At 36.4% G+C, this 22,500-nt stretch overlaps 2 protein-coding genes across 2 annotated transcripts in view; one reads left to right on the forward strand and one right to left on the reverse strand.

The window, feature by feature from the left end:
- LOC144960090 (uncharacterized) overlaps positions 1–56 on the forward strand; it is a 1,981-nt gene extending 1,925 nt beyond the window's left edge. Inside the window, exon 2 of the mRNA XM_078893040.1 lies at positions 1–56. This exon is cut by the window's left edge and continues 250 nt beyond it. The gene's annotated coding sequence lies outside the window, so the exon portion shown is untranslated.
- An 18,167-nt stretch (positions 57–18,223) lies between these two features.
- Positions 18,224–22,500, reverse strand: part of LOC144959607 (uncharacterized) — an 11,657-nt gene continuing 7,380 nt past the window's right edge. The window contains exons 2-3 of the mRNA XM_078892234.1: positions 22,252–22,500; positions 18,224–18,955 (exon numbers count right to left, since the gene is read on the reverse strand). The exon at positions 22,252–22,500 is cut by the window's right edge and continues 111 nt beyond it. Of these exons, the coding sequence (XP_078748360.1) occupies positions 18,767–18,955; positions 22,252–22,500 (438 nt within the window). The 3' untranslated portion in view covers positions 18,224–18,766. The remainder of the gene's footprint in view (positions 18,956–22,251) is intronic.

A 22,500-nucleotide genomic window follows, 5' to 3' on the forward strand; every position in this document is an offset into this window, starting at 1 on the left:
AACATGACATTTGTTTATTTGTGTTTATTTGTAGTGAAAATAAATATTTCTTCGTAAACAAATAAACTGTGATACTCTTGTCATTTTAAAAATATGTGTCAGTGCATGACATAATCAGTCGGAAGGTGACAATTTTGGATTTACATTTTTTTAAAAAAGTTTCTGACAGAATATGTTCCCCAGAGCATTTTAATCTTTATTTGAAGTAAATCAGGTGATTTTTCATGAAGTTATAGTCAGATGTATGGGAAAGGTATCCAGCAACTTTTCTCAAATTTCATACTTTTTCAACTTGTAGAAAATATTTAGAATTGAAATTTAGCTTTGATATTTCCCGAAGATGTACAAAAAGGGTTGACTTAATCATTTATGATAAGAACTCATTTTTGATAAAAATTGACCTTCTAACTTAACTTGGCAATATCTCAGTTCAAATCTTTTCACTATCCGACTGATTTTGTCATTCACTGTAACAATACGGAGTTATAGTTACACGTCGAAGCAGACCGACCGATCGACTTACCGAACACGTGATCAATTTTTTCTCGAGTCCTCTCGTCTAATCTCGTCACTCCGGAGTAGAAAAAGGAGGCGGAGGTTATATGATATAACGCAATGAAAGTTCTGTCCGATGACGGGTGGGGGGATATCACCTCTCCAGAACTTACCTTATTATATGAGATCTTGAGATTCTTATCCAATCATCGATTGCTCGTTTGACAGTTCGCTTGTGAACAGTTAGGAGATCATCTCTTGATTTATGGGCCTGCGGCTTTGCGTAAAGGCGGTAAGTGTTGTATACATCAAAGAGTACCGCTGACCGATGGGTAAATAGTGGTTGTGCAACCCAGAAGCCCTGCCGACTCGACTGCAAGGTCTTGTATGTAATAGTAGCGTCACCATCTCAACGCTCAGGAATTAATTAGTGAGGCAGGACTCTCAGTATATATATATATATTTAAAAAACAAACAACGCTTTTGAATCACACGAGATACATCAGTGTGCTCGTCGCACTGAGAATTGAAAAATGAGATATAAATCAAGAAAATCGACCGAAAAATAAAGAAACTATCATTAAATTTAAAAAATTGAGCAATATTTTTTTCAAAATCAATCTACTAGAAAAAATTTGTATTTCTAAACCTGTTTTTTGTGAAACAAAGATAAATGTTCTCCTTTTTGCAAGGTGATTCAAACAATGAGGTTTTCAAATTTATCGTATACGTAATCATTTGGAAGCTACAGAGAAAGGTGTTTTTGTGTAATCCCTTTCACACACACATACACGCACACACACACACACACACACACAAACATATACAAACAATACACAATCAATACACATCCCTGGTCATCTATTGCCTATATTATTAATGTTCATTTATACATCCCATGCTGATTGTCACTACCCCCCCCCCCACACCCCCAACCATTTCCACCATCCAAGTACCAGCGGCCTTTTCTCTTTGATTTCGTATCATGGTCTACCCGAAGCCCAACACCTCGGTCTATTGTGGGTCAACCCCCCCCCCTCCCCCCCACCTTTCCCCGTAATCAATTTATAATTTTCTCTCCTTATAGAGCGCCACATGCACAATTATATACTATTGAATGACACTGACCTTGTCCCTCCCCTAACACATGGTAGAGGGAGGCCTGAGGTAGTCTCCATTCTTTCCTTCTCCGTTTCTTGTCAGCTGAAGCCAACAGCAACCCAAGCTATCCTCTATCACGTGACCTTAGATCCGATGCTGCATACCGCTTGAGAGTCTTCACTATCCAGATCTCGTTCATGGTCACGTGAGAAGGCTATATCCGTTCGGGTTCGGCGTTCGGCGTCTCGTTCGGCCCGATTTCGTTAAAAGCCTACTATCTCAGTTGAAACCTTTTCACCATCCGACTGATTTTGGCATTCACTGTAACAATATCTCAGTTCAAACCTTTTCACCACCCGACTGATTTTGTCATTCACTGTAACAATACGGAGTTATAGTTACACGCCGAAGCAGACCGACCGATCGATTTACCTAACACGTGATCAATTTTTTCTCGCGTCCTTTCGTCAAATCTCGTCACTCCGGAATAGACAGAGGAGGTGGAGCTTATATGATATAAGGCAATGAAAGTTCTGTACGATGACGGGTGGGGGGATATCACCTCTCCAGAACGTACCTTATTATATGAGATCTTGAGATTCTTATCCAATCATCGATTGCTCGTTTGACAGTTCGCTTGTGAACAGTTAGGAGATCATCTCTTGATTTATGGGCCTGCGGCTTTGCGTAAAGGCGGTAAGTGTTGTATAACATCAAAGAGTACCGCTGACCGATGGGTAAACAGTGGTTGTGCAACCCAAAAGCCCTGCCGACTCGACTGCAAGGTCTTGTATGTAATAGTAGCGTCACCATCTCAACGCTCAGGAATTAATTAGTGAGGCAGGACTCTCAGTATATATATATTTAAAAAACAAACAACGCTTTTGAATCACACGAGATACATCAGTGTGCTCGTCGCACTGAGAATTGAAAAATGAGATATAAATCAAGAAAATCGACCGAAAAATAAAGAAACTATCATTAAATTTTAAAAAATGAGCAATGTTTTTTTTCAAAATCAATCTACTAGAAAAATATTTTTATTTCTAAACCTGTTTTTGTGAAACAAAGATAAATGCTCTCCTTTTTGCAAGCTGATTCAAACAATGTGGTTTTCAAATTTATCGTATACGTAATCATTTGGAAGCTACAGAGAAAGGTGTTTTTGTGTAATCCCTTTCACACACACACACACACACACACACACACATACAAACAATACAAAAACAATGCACATCCCTGGTCATCTATTGCCTATATTATTAATGTTAGTGTATACATCCCATGCTGATTGTCACTACCCCCCCCCCCCTCACACCCCCAACCATTTCCACCATCCAAGTACCAGCGGCCTTTCTCTTTGATTTCGTATCATGGTCTACCCGAAGCCCAACACCTCGGTCGTTTGTGGGTCAACCCCCCCCCCCCCCCCCCCTCCCCCCACCTTTCCCCGTAATCACTTTATAATTTTCTCTCCTTATAGAGCGCCACATGCACAATTATATACTATTGAATGACACTGACCTTGCCCCTCCCCTAACACATGGTAGGGGGAGGCCTGAGGTAGTCTCCATTCTTTCCTTCTCCGTTTCTTGTCAGCTGAAGCCAACAGCAACCCAAGCTATCCTCTATCACGTGACCTTAGATCCGATGCTGCATACCGCTTGAGAGTCTTCACTATCCAGATCTCGTTCATGGTCACGTGAAAACGCTATATCCGTTCGGGATCGGCGTTCGGCGTCTCGTTCGGCCCGATTTCGTTAAAAGCCTAATATCTCAGTTGAAACCCATTCACCATCCGACTGATTATGTCATTCACTGTAACAATATCTCAGTTCAAACCTTTTCACCATCCGACTGATTTTGTCATTCACTGTCACAATATCAGTTCTAACCTTTTCACCATCCGACTGATTATGTCATTCACTGTAACATATATTTGGAAAGTAATTTCCATGGATACTGTTCACTGTTTACTGATATTAATAATAAAAAAATAATAATAATAATAATAATAATAATAATATAATAATAATAATAATAATATAATAATAATAATAATAATAATAAATGGCATTTATATAGCGCTTTACCCCGTTGTCACAGGCTCTAAGCGCTTTACAGTGATATAAAACAAAACATATTACAGTGAGACAAGTGTGAAGGAAACATGATACGAATTCAATTTAACAACAAAATATGAAAATAATATTGCAACATTATGACGTAAAAAGATAAAACTTTAAGCGAGATTTGAACGTTGTCAACGAATCCGAGCATCTCACGTGTGATGGGAGAGAGTTCCAAAAATAGGGGGCCGAAAATTGAAAAGACTGTTCACCTATTTTACGCAATGGCTTAGGTTTGACAAGGATTGATTGGTCATTGCTTGACCTCAAGTTTCTATTGGGGACTTATATGTTTAGAAGGTCTTTAATATAGGAGGGACTGTTCGTGCTCAGGGATTTGTAGACAACAGTACAAATCTTATAGGCAACTCTTTTTTCCACAGGAAGCCACTGTAACTCAAGGAGAAGAAGAGTTGCTGACGGGTATTTTTTGTTATTGCGCACAATGAGCCTGGCTGCGTTATTTTGAGCAACCTGAAGTTTGCTAATTTTGTCTTTAGCTAAATTCGCCCAAAGGGAGTTACAATAGTCCAATTTAGATAAAACCGGGAATTAATTAAAAGTTCTATTATATGCTTCGGTATTAAATTACGAATTTTGCTTATTTTTTTCATTTCTATGTACATAGATTGTATGGTGTTATTCACATGGCTTGTCATGGAAAGATCTTTATCAATGATGACGCCAAGGTTTTTTGCTTTATTTGAAAATTCTATTGTGCTATTTCCGAGAGTAATAGGTGATTTATTTGCCTGTTTAAGGATACTCGGCCTTCCGCACATTAAAATCTCAGTTTTACTATCATTTAATTTTAACTTATTGTGGTACATCCAAGATTTAATCTCATTAAAACAGCTTGTAATTCGTTGTATTAAGAACTGAAAATTACTAAGAGGTGCTGAATCATATAATTGCGTATCATCTGCATAAAAATGATAACTCAGATTGAATCTGGATATCACACTAGAAAGGGCTGCATATATACAGTAAAAAGGACAGGGCCAAGAACAGAGCCTTGTGGCACTCCAAAATTTAGTAAAACTTGTTCTGACTGAACACCATTCACCACGACAGTCTGCCATCGATCCTGTAAATATGATGTAAACCATTTAAGGGCAATTCCTTTTATGCCGAACGTATTTTCTAGTCTTCTTAACAAAATGTCATGGTCAATGGTGTCAAAGGCAGCTGAAAGATCTAAAAGGCATAATACATTGATATTGTTAGCATCAGCATTACATAACAAGTCATTAAAGATTTTAAGAAGCGCCGTTTCAGTACTGTGTTGATGTTTGTAGGCTGACTGAAAGGTTTGTTCCAAACTGTTGTTCTTAAGATGAGATGTTAATTGTGTAAGAACTACCTTCTCCAAAAGTTTTGACAAAAAAGGTAAATTTGATACAGGACGATAATTGTTTAATATAGTGTGGTCCAGTGATGGTTTCTTCAGAAGTTGTTTGACGAGGGCACTTTTAAAGCACGATGGAACTTTGCCAGTCAGTATGGATGTATTTATGATTGATGTAATGGATGGTAATAATGTATCGATGGAGCTGGCCAAAAGCTGTGCAGGTAGGGGATCAAGGTCGCAGGATTTAATGGGGGCTTTTTTTATCAACTCGTTTATGAAACTAGGTGAAACTGGTTGGAACTTGTCTAAAGGGGTAGAATAATTACTCAATAACACAATAAAGGAGAAACTCGCTACATAATTGTATAAAATCTGCAGTGATGGGCAATCCGCCTTAATTAAGTACAATTAAGTAAGTAAGCAAATAAATACGTTATATACGGCTGACGGAAGTTGCTAGTATTTTACCCAAACGCATAGCATCAATAGGCATCCCTCTAAAACCATAGACGCACATATATCATCGCGGGACAAGCACTGCTGGGTCGCTGTGACCCGATCCCTGCGTTTATCGCAGATAATTTTTGTCCACACACGGGGAGATATTTTTTGAGGCGATCGGCGATCGACGGCGTGGCAGTATAAAAAAGTGGACAATTTTTTTTTTGGATTTTCGCTGTTTTCACGTCGGATTCGGGATCAGCGTCAACTTTACAATAGGTTTGATACTAAGAACTGTGTGTTTACTCCAAAAATTGGTGAAATTAGAAATAAATTTTAATTAATAGTGAGGCTATGTGGCCGACAGAACCATTCCCAATGCATCAATAGAAAGAATGAATTTGACGTTAGTCAACCCGTTGTTATTGCTTTTAGACAGCCATTTTTATAATTAACTTATCACTAAGTTATGTCACTCAGACTATGAACGTTCGAGTTTACAGTTTTGTGTGTTGATATGTTATACCCCAATGGAGATGTCGTGAGTATTTTTCCAATACGCATAACATCAATACATTTGCAATCCGATTTGTTTAAAAACAACGTAGACCACGGAAATTTTTCCATTTTGTGGACAATAAAGATTTGTTATTTATCGTCATAATTATCATTATTATTATTATTATTATTATTATTATTATTATTATTATTATTATTATTATTATTATTATTATTATTATTATTATTATTATTATTATTATTATTATTATTATTATTATTACTATTATTATTATTATTATTATTTTATTATTATTATTATTATTATTATTATTATTATTATTATTATTATTATTATTATTATTATTATTATTATTATTATTATTATTGTTTATAAAACAAATCGACAGCGCTCCCGTGGCAGGTTAAATGGGTACTCCTCGGGACTATTCGCATTCGCACCCCCCCCCCCCCTACCACCACACACACGCACACAGCTCTTTCTTTTTTTTTGGGGGGGGGGGGGGGAGGGGGGCGTTGCTTGTAGATTATAATTCAAGGTTACAATGCCCACCCCTGTCATCACGTAGTCAAGGCTTTTTGGCACCTGTCAATCCCAAAATTTGTCTGTGTCAAGGTCGACCGTGATGTCGCGTCAACTAGGAGATTAAAAAAAAAGTTCAACCAAAAACAAAATTAATTAAAAAGGTTAATAATGATAATAACTGTCATATTATGTCATTACATTGGAAATTACGAAAGTCGGAAAACTGTTTTATTTTGTATGGAATCCATTATAAATTTTACGGTGAACAAGAATGAAACCTTTTGGGCATCTACCTCTTCCTAAAAATTTATAAAAATATTATTTTAAAAAAATAATACAGCATTTATTTGGCGGAATATCCACTAGACGTACTCAGTGCGCTTTACAAGGGGTCCCAAGCCAACAGCAAGACTAAACGTGAAGGACGAGACATGAATCCTGTCAGGCGATATTACAATTATTTGTTACGGTGCATGAGAAAATCAGTCCCTTTGTGAGAGATTCGAGCTGAGATATTGCCTATTGTTCGAATGTCAATTTTTATTAAAAATGAGTTCTTGTCATAAATGGTTAAATCAATCATTTTTATACATATTCCTGAAATATTAAAGTTTAATTTCACTTCTAAATATTTTATTTTAATCATTTTTTACAGCTAGTCTAGTTGAAAAAGTATGAAGTTTGAGAAAAGTCGCTCGATTACTTTCCCATTTTTATATCTCGCGGACGGACATAAGTTTTCTAAGAATCCAGTATGTAATGCATATCAAATTAAAGGGGATTTTCCTGGCTGATTTCCATTAAAATCTAGTGCGCATGAATACATAAAGAATGCTGACCGTGAGAACCTCTGCGCATCCATGACCCGTCAATGGCCAGTCGAGTGGCTTCGACGAATCTGGGTGACGGCAGTTTGATACACAAAACAATGCACTCACATATCGAAAAAAGCACATTTTCCCTTCCAAATGCCTTCTTTATCTTTCCCTTGATCGACTCAACATATCCTTTTAATTAATGCACTTATATTTTCTGCAAAATTCATTAAAATTATACAATGCCATCCGTCGTCTAGTCTTTGTTTACATTCACAACCGTCACATCCGCAAACAAAAATGGCACAGAAAACATCAGCCAAAACCGCTCAAGTAGCAAATATTATGAACCAGGCCACTAAAATCTGTTTTGGGGATGTTGTTCAAAGCGAGAGTGCCTCCCAAATAATACGAGAGTATTTCAGCACCAGAGATACCCTTTCTGATTCTTTGGAAGACGATTATGAGTCGATATGAGAAACTTTGTAAATGTCTGGTACAGCACCTGACTGCAACGAATTATTAACAAGACATGTAAATGGTGTTAAAATTACATCAATGCACTTTTTTAGAATGGCCGTATTTACGGGGTCTAAATCACAACTTTTAGTTGGAGACGACATAATGCAATCACATAAGTCAGCATCTGTAATCTTTGAAAATTGTGTTAATGAATCACCATGAAACTTATCGAATGTTGTATGGATCGATTCAGACGAGAGTTCTTTCCTGATGGTATCCGTTTTTTCTTTAAAATATTGACCAAAGCGAGTTGGTAGATCTGCACGATCGATTAAAGATGGGAGAGCTGATTGCGTCTGTTGTCCCAGCAGTTCCTTGGTCAAGGCAAACAATTGTCTCGAACGCCCCACGTTTTTCAGGCTGTCTTCATAGAATTTCTTTTTGGCCCTGAAATTGAAGGCTATCGCATCATTTCTAGCCGTGATGTACCGCTTCTTATCGACAGCATCTCTGGACTTGAGCCATTTTCTTTCTGCCCGCCTCCTGGCTAATCCATTCAGTTTTATTTCGGTATTATACCAAGGTGCTTGCCGTCTCACTCATACTGCTCTAGTTTTTAAGGGAGCATGCTTGTCAACCGTACCAACAATTGACTCGTGGAGACCATTCGCATCATGTTTATTTTTAACGTTATGGTCAAGGTCTTGTTTAAAAATGTTCATGTTTATATTCTTCAAATTACGAGATGTTATCATCTTTTTTACTTAGTGCTTCATTGGAAATAAAACGCAAAACACAATTAAATGATGGTCCGAGATTAATTTATCAATATTAAAGACAGGTGAAGAGAGAGAATGTTCAATGTCTGTAATGACATGATCTATTGTGTGGCCATAGTTGTTTGTAGGACCGCTTACAAGTTGCATATAGTTGTTTGTGTCAATAAGTTCCCGAAATACTTTGGATTCATTTTTGTTTCCGAAATAACCAATGTTAAAATCACCCATAAAAATATTATGCTTTTTGTTTATGGATTGCATAGACAGAAATTCTCCGAACTCCGATAAAAAATCAATTGTTGATATTTTGTTTTGTTGGCTTGGTGGTGGGCGGTAGACACAGTGAAAGGACTTTTTAAAATTATTTTCATGAATGGCAAATCCAGCGTACTCGTCAAAACTTCTAAAATTATCATGGTGGAATGATATCTTGTCAAAGATTGACAAGTTGTAAATAATTGCAATTCCACCTCCTTTCCTCCCAATGCGTGGAAATGATTTGATACAAAAGCCTTCGGGTGTAATTGCTTTCATAATTGGATCATCATATGAATGATTAAGCCATGTTTCGAAGATGACAAAAATAGTAATTTTATGATCTTCAATAATGTCAATTATATCTTGAGTTTTATTACGGCACGATCTAACATTTAGTAATCCGATTCTTTAAACTTATTTATTTATTTATTTATGTATTTATTTATTTATTTATTTATTTATTTATTTATTTATTTATTTATTTATTTATTTATTTATTTATTTATTTATTTATTCATTTATCTATTTATTTACTTATATATTTATTTAATTATTGATTCTTTTTTTTTTCTTTTCTTTTGTTTGTTTTATTTTTTGTTTTTTTTTTTTTTAATTTACTGTGTTTTATTTTTGGGTTGTTTTTTTTTTTTTTTTTTTTTTTTGGTTTTTGTTTTTTTTAATTTATTGTTTGTTTGTTTTTTGTTTTGTTTTTAAAAGCTCAATATCACTATACCTGTTGATTGTCAAATTTAAAAGACGGAGATAAATCTAAATTGGCAAAGCAACGACAAACATAGGGTGTCTCTCATTCCTGAGGTTAAAAAGAAAAAACAAAAACAAAATAACGAAAAAACAAAAACGAAAAAACAACAAAAAAAATTCTTCTACGTCATGGCACAAGACTGAAGGCCTAGAGCTCAGTGGTCTCTGGTTCAGATAAGTAAGTAAGTAAGTAAGTAAGCAAGTAAGTAAGTAAGTAAGTAAGTAAGCAAGCAAGTAAGTAAGTAAGTAAGTAAGTAAGTAAGCAAGCAAGTAAGTAAGTAAGTAAGTAAGTAAGCAAGCAAGTAAGTAAGTAAGTAAGTAAGCAAGTAAGTAAGTAAGTAAGTAAGTAAGTAAGCAAGTAAGTAAGTAAGTATGCAAGTAAGTAAGTAAGCAAGTAAGTAAGTAAGTAAGTAAACAAGTAAGTAAGTAAGTAAGTAAGTAAGTAAATAAGTAAGCAACTTTTAAAAAACTAACTGGTGTATGCATTCGATTGATACTATTGATGCTATGCGTTGATTTAAAATTCTCATGACATCCGCCCGCCGGATATAACGAACCAATCAAAACGCAAAACTATGTGTAACCTTGAACGTTTTTAATCTGATTGATAGAATTCATTGAGAACTACTCACATAAATGTCTGGCTAAAAAAAAAAACAAAACAAAGCTGAGTGACGTCATATGGGTTCATTCTGTAAGCAACGTTTATTCATTGTCTACAGTTGGTAGAAATACTCTTCAACAGTCGTAACGTCACTTCCTTCCTAATGACGCATGGTATTTTAGTAGCACTGGCTCTAAACTATCGGAACAAAGAAAATCATTACTTTTTATTCTTTATGCTGGCTAGAACTTTTCATATGCCTTGTGATCAGAATGTGTAAAAGTCAAAACATGATCAAATTTATGTTTGTTTTTTTTTCCTCTGGATACTCACAGTGAGCAAATTATAGGGTTAATAATCTTGCCCAAGGAAAATAAACGAAAGAGCCTGTAGCGGGGCTCGAACCCGGGGGCCTTCTGGATCACAGTTCAATGCCTTAACCACTCGGGTACTTCGCCGCCCACTAAGGTCTAATTTTGTTATGGTCTTTGCAAAATAAGAAGTAAACATCGGGAAAATACCAATTTTGTAGAAAAAAAAAGAAACTATTATTAAGAGCAAAATGCAGAAACGATTAAATATTTCACGATTAAAATTCAGATAGACGGAAAATAATGCAATTATTTACTCTTATGACAGCGTGACTGTTGAATTTTTTAAAAAGCATCTTAAAGTTTTCTAAGATTAAATATTGTCTTCCCAAAATTCAAAATGAAATGATGAATAAAATAAATAAATAATAAATAAATTTCCTTTATTCATCCCCAAGGGGAAATTTGTCTTTAGGGTCTATTCCAAGGGAAGACTGGAATCCCAGTCGTCAGCCGCAGTGCAGCGCCGCAAAGTGAGCTAAGGCAAGGTGATTTGCTCAAGATCACACAACAAGGCGGGTAGTCGAACTCGGTACCTTTTGGGTACGAAGCAAAGAAGGTACGCTGAGCTACGCTGACCCATAATGTGTTTACTTGAAAAAGGCCAAAGGCCGAAACGTCGTTTGTTTTGTGTTGTTCATTCATGAGTCAGATTTACTCCCTTTATCTTTATTTCCATTTTATTGACTCATAATAATAATAATAATAATAATAATAATAATAATAATAATAATAATGATACTAATAATAATAATAATAATAATGATACTACTAATAATAATAATAATAATAATAATAATAATAATAATAATAATAATAATAATAATAATAATAATAATAATAATAATAATAATAATGCTGAAAACTTATATAGCGCTATAACTCCGAGACACCAGACTCTAAGCGCTTAAATTACAAATTACGTTGGCTGAAACATACTCATTCACATACAAGCACAAACACACACACACACACACACACACACACACACACACACACACACCAGACAGACCTATCTTGCTTCTCATACCATCTACTAAAGACGAAACAGATATGTTTTAACCGAACGTTTAAAAATAGACAAAGATTCTTTTTCACGAATGCTCTGTTGTATGGCGTTCCAAACAGAGGGTCCGAAATGGGAAAAGGATCTGATTTAGGCATATCTAGTTGTTGCCTCATAATAAACACAATGTTCGAACCAGCAGCATAAAATAAATGTCAACCTCCAAAGGAACTCGTAATATCATCCATAGTCATCGTTTCTTTATTTCTCCTCCGCCTGCTTTCATTTCCATCCTGCTTTATGGGCGTGTCTGGGGATGAAGTTAGCTTGGTTTTAGCCTCGGCCCTCTCCGAGATCCTTAACCGAGAAGATACAGTAAAATGTGTTGTTTCTTTTATCGAGGGTGATTTTTTTCAATTGTAAATCATATATTTGTGCAGCTATGTACGGTGAGATAACGTGAGTAAAGAGTCTTCTCCAAGGACTCAACTATGCACCGAACGAGGCTCGAACCCAGGACCTTCGGATCCGAAAGCGAGTGTCATACCACTAGACCACATAGTGGAGAAAGAGCTTCATGACGAAAGAAAGCATCAACCCTGACCATGCAGCTGTATACAGACTTTCCACATGGAGGGAGTGAGACAATCATGCAAATGAAGCTGTTGAAGATCCGAGAGAAGAACTGCCCTACGGAACCGAGCTCCCCAGGAATGAATGGGTAACACTGAATGAACAGAGCACGGGCAAAACTTTGTAGAACAGCTGGAAGCATGAAAATGTTGGGGGGGGGGGGGGGGGGGCTGAGACTAGCTTGTGTACATGTGGATGCCCAGAGCAGACGATGGAGCACATCCTTAGAGAATGCCAGGATGGGCCCAGCTGCACTGACCATGCTCCACAGATACTGTGGAGTGGGTTCGGTGTTGGAGCGACAAGCTATCATGATAAGCATCGCCATCGTTAAGTTCTAGCCTGACACTTAGACCAAAAAGGACTGGACTTTTGGCGTCATTTTTTGGTTAGTGTCAGGCTATAAGATTACGATGGCTACGTGATGAGACTAGATCATGCGCTTGTGGACAGCAGGTGTGACTTCAGGTGGCCTCAACCCCTCACCACCCAAAAGCCATATATGATTATGATTATGATTATGATTATGTCAACTGATTTTTTTGCTGGTTTCTGTGTTATTGTATGGACAATAATACTGTTTGCTACCTTTCATATGAGGATGCTAGCCTGAAACAAAGTACTTTCCGACATACTTTAAAGACCTATCCACCCAATCATTTTTGATTGACGCAACTTCATTTTAGAGGCGAGTATTCTTCAAATTGAGTTATCGCAAAACTCACAAAAACAAACATTGAAAAAAAAGCATTCATCTCTTTATTTGTGTCTATTCTCTTCTTAAATTTCTATCATTAATTTTATAAAGGAAAAAATCGACACCTCATCCACTTTGATCCAGTTTTAAAAGCCCAAGGAATGATTATTTACCTTCTACACATATATATATACTGTGTCATTTCAATATCTACTACTAGCAATGTGTTCTTATTTAACAGGTCTGATCATCCAAATGGTTCTGGACTCATTGGTGTAATGGAGAAGTCTGTTGTTTCTTCCAATACCTCAAATCTCCAAATGTTATTTTCCCACAATGTTTCTTCAATTCTCAAAGACACCGGGACGAATTCTCGTCTGTTTGTTTTTTAACTGTTTAAAACGACTTAATTACATCTTCGACAGTAAAAATGCGACTATGTGGTCTTGTGGTATAACACTTGCCATCGGATCGGAAGGTCCTGGGTTCGCGCCTCGCTCAGCGCATAGTTGAGTCCTTGGAAAAGGCTCTTTACTCACATTCTCTCACCGTACTCAAGTGTAAAATGAGTACCAGGCCGTTAACAGCGTTGTCTCTGTCCGAAAAAAAAAGTATAATATCGCCTTACAGGCGTCATGTCTTGTCCTAAATGTTAAATGTTGCTGTTGGACAGGGACCCCTTGTAAAGCACTTTGAGCACGCTTAGTGGATATTGCTCTATATAAAAAGGCTCAAAATTAAAAGTCTACCTAACTGTGCAATAGACATATAGAAAACACGCCTCCAGGACAGTCAATAATAATATAAACAATGACGGTGATTGGTCAGCATAGCAAACTACACAGGTTTTAATATTGATTGTATGTGTCTAAGTAAAATACCCACTGTTCTACCGCTTTATCAATATAACCAAAAGAGAAAACTATGTGTAAACTTAAACGTTGAGAATATGATCGAGAAAATCGAGTGATAACTAGTCACCTATTCGGCGGTATGAAAACAATAACAATTGATCAGAGAGAGGACGATTTCATTCACATTATCTTGTTTATAAACAAACTACTATGTGTGAAGATGTGTCACAAATTCCATATATTTTGATTGGTCAAAAATCTCCTGGTTAATACTCTACAACAGTCGTAACGTCACTTCCTTCCTAATGACGTATGGTAACTTAGTAACACTGGCTCTAAACTATCGGAACAATGGCGGACGCCCGTATGAAATATTTTTCCTGCGAGCATAAAGGGTATCCGGAGGGAAAAAACCCCATAAATTTGATCATGTTTTGACTTTTACACATTCTGATCACAAGGCATATGAAAAGTTCTAGCCAGCATGAAGAATAAAAAGTAATGATTTTCTTTGTTTAGAACCAAGATGGCCGCCGTTGCCTGGCGGCGTGACATCAGACTACTGAATCCAATTAGGTCTCGATTTCAAAAGCAATAGATAGTATGCGCTTGGCCAAGGAGTTCACAACATTGCCATCCGGAAGTATAACGGACCAACACACAAACTCTGTGTAACCATGAACTTTTATAGATAGTATGCGCTTGGCCAAGGAGTTCACAACATTGCCATCCGGAAGTATAACGGACCAACACACAAACTCTGTGTAACCATGAACTTTTATAGATAGAATGCGCTTGGCCAAGGAGTTCACAACATTGCCATCCGGAAGTATAACGGACCAACACACAAACTCTGTGTAACAATGAACTTTTATAGGTAGAATGCGCTTGGCCAAGGAGTTCACAACATTGCCATCCGGAAGTATAACGGACCAACACACAAACTCTGTGTAACCATGAACTTTTATAGATAGAATGCGCTTGGCCAAGGAGTTCACAACATTGCCATCCGGAAGTATAACGGACCAACACACAAACTCTGTGTAACCATGAACTTTTATAGATAGAATGCGCTTGGCCAAGGAGTTCACAACATTGCCATCCGGAAGTATAACGGACCAACACACAAACTCTGTGTAACCATGAACTTTTGTAGTCTGGTTAATACAGTTTAGTGAGAACAACTCACAAACGCGGATGGCAAAAACAATAACAAAGGCCTGAGTGACGTCATCTGCATACGATCTATAGTCTGGTTGATACAGTTTAGTGAGAACAACTCACAAACGCGGATGGCAAAAACAATAACAAAGGCCTGAGTGACGTCATCTGCATACTATCTATACCTTTGTCATGAACGTAGCCATAGTAAAGTTATAGCCTGACACTGACCAAAAAATGACGTCAAAATGCCAGTCTTTTGCCATAAAAGAAAACAAATCGTGAGTTGTATTCAATAGTTCAACCAATGAAATAACGTGTTTCCTTGAGCACTACTAACGACAATTCACTGGGCGCTACACAAAACTAAAAATGACGTCAGAATGCCAAGTATCAAGCCATACGTTAACGATGGCTACTTGACCGCTATGATTTTATTGCCGTACTCTGGAAAAAAACCCCATATAATATTTCAAGATTTGGCCAGAAAACTAGTCCTTCAAATATCGATAGATTTAAATGACCCTCATCTTGGTAAAAAAGAAACTCTCAAGACTGAGAATTCGCGAAGTATGTCCCAGGTTTGAGAGTTGTTTTGTTTTTGTTTTGTTTTTTTTTTGTTTTTTGTTGTTGTTGTTTTGTTTTTGGTTTTTTTTTTTTTTTTGTAAAACGAGGGTCATTTAAATCGATCGATATTTGAAGGACTAGTTTTCTGGCCAAATTTAAATTTGGGTTTTTCCAAAGTAAGGCAGTTTAGCTATGGCTTAATTTGATCAGTTATTTTGTTTGTTTGTTTGTTTTTTATTTGTTGTTTGTTTTTTGTTTATTGTTTTGTTTGTTTGTTTTTGCTTTTTTTTAGTTCGTTTTTTTATTTTGGGGTTGTTTCTCTTTTTTTTTTTTTTTTTTTTTTGTTGATAGGCATCCTTGTGAAACGTTTATGCATAGATACAATTTTTCAAAGTTAAATATAAACATTCATTGTTAATTTGACAATTTTGAGTATCACAAGTTCAAATGAGTTAAAGCCAGAGATTCATATCAGTCTTCGGTAATTGCGACGTGATGTAAATAAAAAGCAATAAATTAAAAAGTCAAAATTGGATGCAAACCACATACGTTGTTACTTTATAACAGTTAATGTGTTTTGCTTTTATTCGGAAAATAGTATGATGTGACCCCATAACCACTAGCCGGAACTACCGTGTCACAAGATTATTTTAAAGTAGCTTTTTATAGGTCGTGAAAAAGAAATCTTTTTTGTGATATGGCATCACAATACGGGCCAAAATCTTTAATCAGTTAAGAGAAATTGATTCGGAGGTTGAGACAAAGTTTTACAACTTTTGATAGAGGGACATCTGAGAAACACAAGAAAAACATGCGCCATTCATAAAATTCTGACTAATATAAGGATCAGAATCCAAAGATGATTTATAGTGTCAAAAATATGATTTTCCGCTTATCCATTTTGAAAGAATTTGTTAAAATGGAATGCTTAGTTAATTGAGACTTATACGATGTTCGTACAGAATCCGAATATGAAGGAGCGACAGAAATGTTTACATTTAATAGCAATCTATATACGTTATTGATGAATACAAATGAAAGTGAACATTACGCGCTTTAAACATTATTTTGATTTCAAATTCCTTACAGTCAATGAGTAGCATCAGAATCAGATCCATAGTTCCATTCCATGCAGTCATAGAGTTACATCTCTGATCAATGAGACAAATCTATATATTCAGACAACTAGTTTATTCCTGTCAGTCAATGGAGTAGCTTGAACCACAAGCGACAGAATTTGTTATTTTCGAAAGACATTGGTCTGCAGGTGTTCCAATGAATATTCTACCTGGCAGACCGATCATCGCTTATAGGGATGAAATAGTGTTCAAAACACTTTAAAATTAATAAATTCGAGAGATCCCAATTACAACTACGATATATGTAGTGCATCCCTTAGTAGATATATTGGTATTCATATTTTTTCTTGGGATCATCCTCCACAGATTACCTCCCTTTGTTGAAATTGTACTTCTCCTTTTCCCCTTCATTTAATTGTTCACCCTCATCCTCATCATCTCTTTACATGTACTTTCATTAATCAAGCTTCTAAAGAAATCATCCTGAATCAATCACTATAAGGTCAGTTTTTAGAATATCTAACTACTCATCCTTTCCGTTTCTTGGCTACTCTTATTCACTGCTGATAATAATAATCATTAAATATTTTTTGGACCAAGAATTAACAATCACTCTCTAAAAAGGTAGATCTTGCCATATGAATCCCCTGCTGTTATTTTGGTTTGAATTGTCTATATTTTTTGTTGCCCCCACTAGCGTTGCCTGAAGATTCCATATGAATATGTCCTTTCAGTATAGCTGTCCTTGATATATATATATATATATATATATATATATATATATATATATATATATATATATATATAGGTAGATAGATAAATAGTATGCGCTTGGCTAAGAAGCTCACAACATTGTAATCCGGAAGTATAACGGACCAAGACACAAACTATGTGTAACCATGAACTTTTATAGTCTGGTTAATACAGGTTAGGGAGAATTACTCATATAAACGGATGGCAAACAACAATAACAAAGACCTGAGTGACGTCAACTTCGTTCTATCAATCGATATATATATATATATATATATATATATATATATATATATATATATATATATATATATATATATATATATATATATATATATCGATAAGATATTCCTATGGTTTTCATAATCTTTATACTGTTTTGTAACATTTGAGACCTTAATCTTATCTTAACTATTGTGCAGTCTCATGGTACTACAGTCAAGTGTCAACATTTCGATTACACTCAAAGCTGAAAACAAAGAATTTGGTGAGAATTTTAAAAATGCGATACCTTAGCCATCAGGAAACTCACATAATAACAATAGGCTTCAACAGTCGTGACGTCACTTCCCTCGTAATGACGCATATTAACTTAGTAACTGGTTCTAATCTATCGGAACACTGGCGGACGCCCTTATGAAATATTTCTCCGACGAGCATAAAAGGGTATCCAGAGGAGAAAAACATTATAAATTTGATCATGTTTTGACATTTATACATTCTGATCACATGACATGTGAAAAAGTTCTAGCCAGCATGAAGAATAAAAAGTACCGATTTTATCTGTTTAGAACCAAGCTGCTTGTTGCTGGGCGGACGTGACATCAGACTATTGATCAAATTACACGTTACACGTGAAGTTATTAAATTAATAATTTATTTTAAACTGAAAGGAACTTAGACAAGAGTGTCACCATTATTCACTTCTGAGGAAAAATTTATTTTCAGGCCAAAATCTTAGTTTACTTGCTACAGACTTGGTATGTAATAATCTTACCAAATATTAATTTTGACTACAAGGGGTAAAATACGTCTTTGTATAAATGAATAGATTAAATAAATAAATAAATAAATACATTAAAAAATAATGAATTTATATATCGCCTAGACATCTACATTAATTGTGCTCTGCGGTCCTCTACATGATAAAAACAAAACAAAAAAAAAAACAAGAAAAAAAAAACAACAGCAACAACAACAACAACAAATCACACTACATACTAAGCCTGAATACAGAAACAAAATCTGAGCAACATCTATTTCGTACAACATTAACCTTACGGAACAACTCAGTCTTCAGACATTCTAATTTCCTGAAAGATGATACATTTTCACAGGACTTTGTCCAAGGACTGAGTGAGTGCTTGTCTGATGACGTCACTGTACTAGATAGATAGATTTTATTACAATTTACACGTGAGAGTGAATAGATTGTTGTCGATTTTGCAGATACTTTTGTAGTTCCATCTCATGACTCTTGTCGTCTTTGATTTTTTGTAGTACACAGATGTCTTCAGGATGAGACAGAACTGGTCCACAGTGACGGTTAGTTCAGCGAATGGGTTCGGGTTGAACTTCCAGGTTCTCAGATTCTGTCGAAAATTACAGATAGCTTTACAAAACATGGAGCAAGAAACATATAAGTAAATTAACTCACCCAACCCTAAAGATGTTTGCTACTTTTCAAAATTGAGAAAAAAATGTATTAAAAATAAGCATGTACATAGACTAGATAACTTTATTCAGCTACCATGAACATGTAAAAATTCGAAACATTAGCTTCGATACTACGCCTATAATTTGTCTCATAAAAATGTAATAAATAGGCATGGGGTAAAAGTAACCCGGGTTAACTACGGATATAGTCGGTGTCAGGGCAGAGTGAGTTAATCTCCAAACAAACAAAAAAAACCACACACACACACACACACACACACACACACTTTATATATATATATATATATATATATATATATATATATATATATATATATATATATATATATATATATCTTTACCTAGAGGGTGTCGAAATTACGGCCACCACTTAAAATTGTACAAAATGGCGGACGGGTGTTGAAGTGGATATCGTGATACCTAATTTCACGCATGAAAATAAAAATTCCATCCATTTTTTTTATTCAAATCGGAAAGTATGTGAAACAGAAAGAAAATGTATCGCCTGTTAAGTGACATCAATGTTTTTGTGTCCGATTAATGGGGGGGAAAAAACAGACTGTCTAAGAGTGTCGACTTCAGGGCCAGTGTCAAAATTCAAACGTGACAGTGGAAAACTGATGAGAAGTGACAAACTGGATAATTGAAAGCAACTATATAATATTACTAGCATTAAAAGCCAAATAAAAGAAGAAGATGGGGTCGGCTGGGTCATGTGGCCAGAATGGAAAAAGGGTCACTTCCCAATACAGCCTTGTACTGGACAGCAGATGGGAAGAGAAAGCTGGGAAGACCCAAAGAAACCTGGCGAAGGACCATGGAGAAAGAATTAAAGGAAGCAGGCCTGTCCTGGAATACAGCCACCGCAAAAGCGGCCGATCGCAAAAAATGGAGATGTCTGGTGGATGCCCTATGTGCCTCAAGGCCCGAAGAGGATTAAGTAAGTAAGTAATATAATATTACACCAAGAGAAATATATTTTTACAGCTAGTCAAGAGAAGGCTCCAGTTTGACTAAGCTTTGAAGCGACATATAGGCCATGAAACTGTTGCGGTGGAGAGTTCAACGGCGGGAGATAATTCAAGCAAATTGTGCGGCTCAGTGGTCTACTGGTATGACACTCGCTTTCGGACCAGAAGGCCTTGGGTTCGAGCCTCGCTCGGCGCATAGTTGAGTCCTTGGAAAAGGCTCTTTACACACATTCTCTCACCGTAAAAAAAGAGCTTTTATAGGGTGTATTATCCACTAAACGTGCTCAAAGCGCTTTGCAAAGGGTCCCTGCCAACAACAACATTTAACATTTAGACGGAACCTGATGCATATTTGGCGATATTACATTTTTTTTCGGACAGAGAAAACGCTGTTACACTAGAGAGTAGGCGGAAAGAAAAACGCCTCCAATTTCAAAATAGAATAGTACATTCCAACAAAACAGCAGTAACTCTACCACAGTATTTCACAAAACAACACTCTACATCCACAAGAAATGTGACCCTCCGTCTCAAAACGGTACATATTATGTCGGGATGATTCAGACCCCAAAAAGTGAATTTAGAGATAGCATGATGAGAAATTGGAGCTTAGAAGTTTTTGCAATGCAAGAAATAGTCTTTATACTCCACCATAAGATACAGAAATTAAACCCAAGTTGGATATTTGTGGCTATGAATTCAATTTCCCTTACCAAGTGGATCCCGACATAATACCGCTTTGATACGATGGGTCACAAATTATCATTATTAGCAGTAAGTTCACAATTCCAACACACAGAACCAACAAATATAAAAACAGTTTCTTCCCAAGAACCATCAAGGAATGGAACACTCTCCCACCAGAAATCCTAAATATTACCAACAACAACAAATTTGGTCAACTTTGGTAAACATGTATCTTTCAGCTCAATAACTCAATAATGAAGAAAGTCACCACAGAATTGTATCAAATCTGCAGTGATGGGCGATCCGCCTTTCTCAGATAAAGACGTTGAATATGAATTTGAACGTATTGTACTTTCACGACCAGCATAAACACAACTATTGGCTATAGCATACATTTTAATAATATTTGAATATGATTGTTTAATTGAATGAAAAGACGAGGGGTTGTTTTATTTTTCTGAGATAGCTCAGACGTAAGAGTCACGATTTCCCCGCCAGGCGGAGTTGTCGTACCAGTAAGGTCGCGGGTTTGAGCCCCCATCGCCGCTGCGAAGTTTTTATTCTCTGTTGTCTTCTGGCACTTTCCTACTCACTTCATTTCTTGTTGTTATCACAGGGAACTAAACATGCTTCATACTTTTTAGGCGTTAGAATCAAAATCAACCTCCAATTCTATATATCTCTAATTGGATGGTGAACGCTCTAATTTTGTAAAAGGGCGGGAGATAATTCAAGCAAATTGTGCGGCTCTGTGGTCTACTTGTATGGCACTCGCGTTCGGATCAAAAGGCCCTGGGTTCGAGCCTCGCTCGGCGCATAGTTGAGTCCTTGGAAAAGGCTCTTCATTCACATTCTCTCACCGTAAAAAAATTAGCTTTTATAGGGCATAATATCCACTAAACGTGATCAAAGCGCTTTACAAAGGGTCCCTGCCAACAGCAACATTTAACATTTAGACGGGACCTGATGCATGTTAGACGATATTTACATTTTTTTCGGACATAGACAACGCTGTTAACGGACAGGTACTCATTATACACATGATTACGGAGAGAGAATGTGAGTAAAGAGCTTTATCCAAGGACTCAACTCTGCACCGAGCAAGGCTCGAACCCAGGAACGTCCGATCCGAAAGCGACTGTCATACCACTAGACCATATAGCCGCACAAACGTGTAAATTGAGTACCTGGCCGTTAACAACATTGTCTCTGTCGTAAAAAAAAAAACATTGCAACATCGCCTAACAGGTGTCATGTCCCGTTCTACATGTTTCGTATTGCTGTTGGTTACAAGGAACCCCTTGTAAAGCGCTTTAAGCACGTTTAGTGGATATTTCGCTATATAAAGCGTTGTTGGAAAGCAGCATCCCTCCAGAGCAGCGGGTAGGAGAGCGGCAAATACTAACAAAAGATGCTTCTTTGGTTGACTCCAAATATTGCACGGTGAATTATGTAAAGGAAAGCGCTTAGAGTCTGGTGTCTCAGAGTTATTGGGCTATATAAGTTTTCAGCATTGTTATTATTATAAAAACTCAATTAAAATACGTAGTTACCGATACGTTCGGAATATCAGGAGGATTGTCCACTTTCACGGCCTGGTCAGGAATACATTGGGTCATTAATTCGACGGGCTGACTATGCTGTGCATTACATTTGCGTGCTTTCATCGCGAAAAGATACCGTTTATTGGTGTCCCTATGGTACACGGAGTTAAAAACATCCTTTGCAGTAGTCCAACTGATAATCATTCTGTGCTTGGCGTAATCTACGGTCGCTGTAAAATTGGCGTTATCCGCAACGGA

The sequence above is a fragment of the Berghia stephanieae genome, chromosome 14 (genome assembly GCF_034508935.2).
Source record: "Berghia stephanieae isolate SIO BIC M18660-M18661 chromosome 14, UCSD_Bste_1.3, whole genome shotgun sequence".
Taxonomy (NCBI): Eukaryota; Metazoa; Mollusca; class Gastropoda; order Nudibranchia; family Aeolidiidae; genus Berghia; species Berghia stephanieae.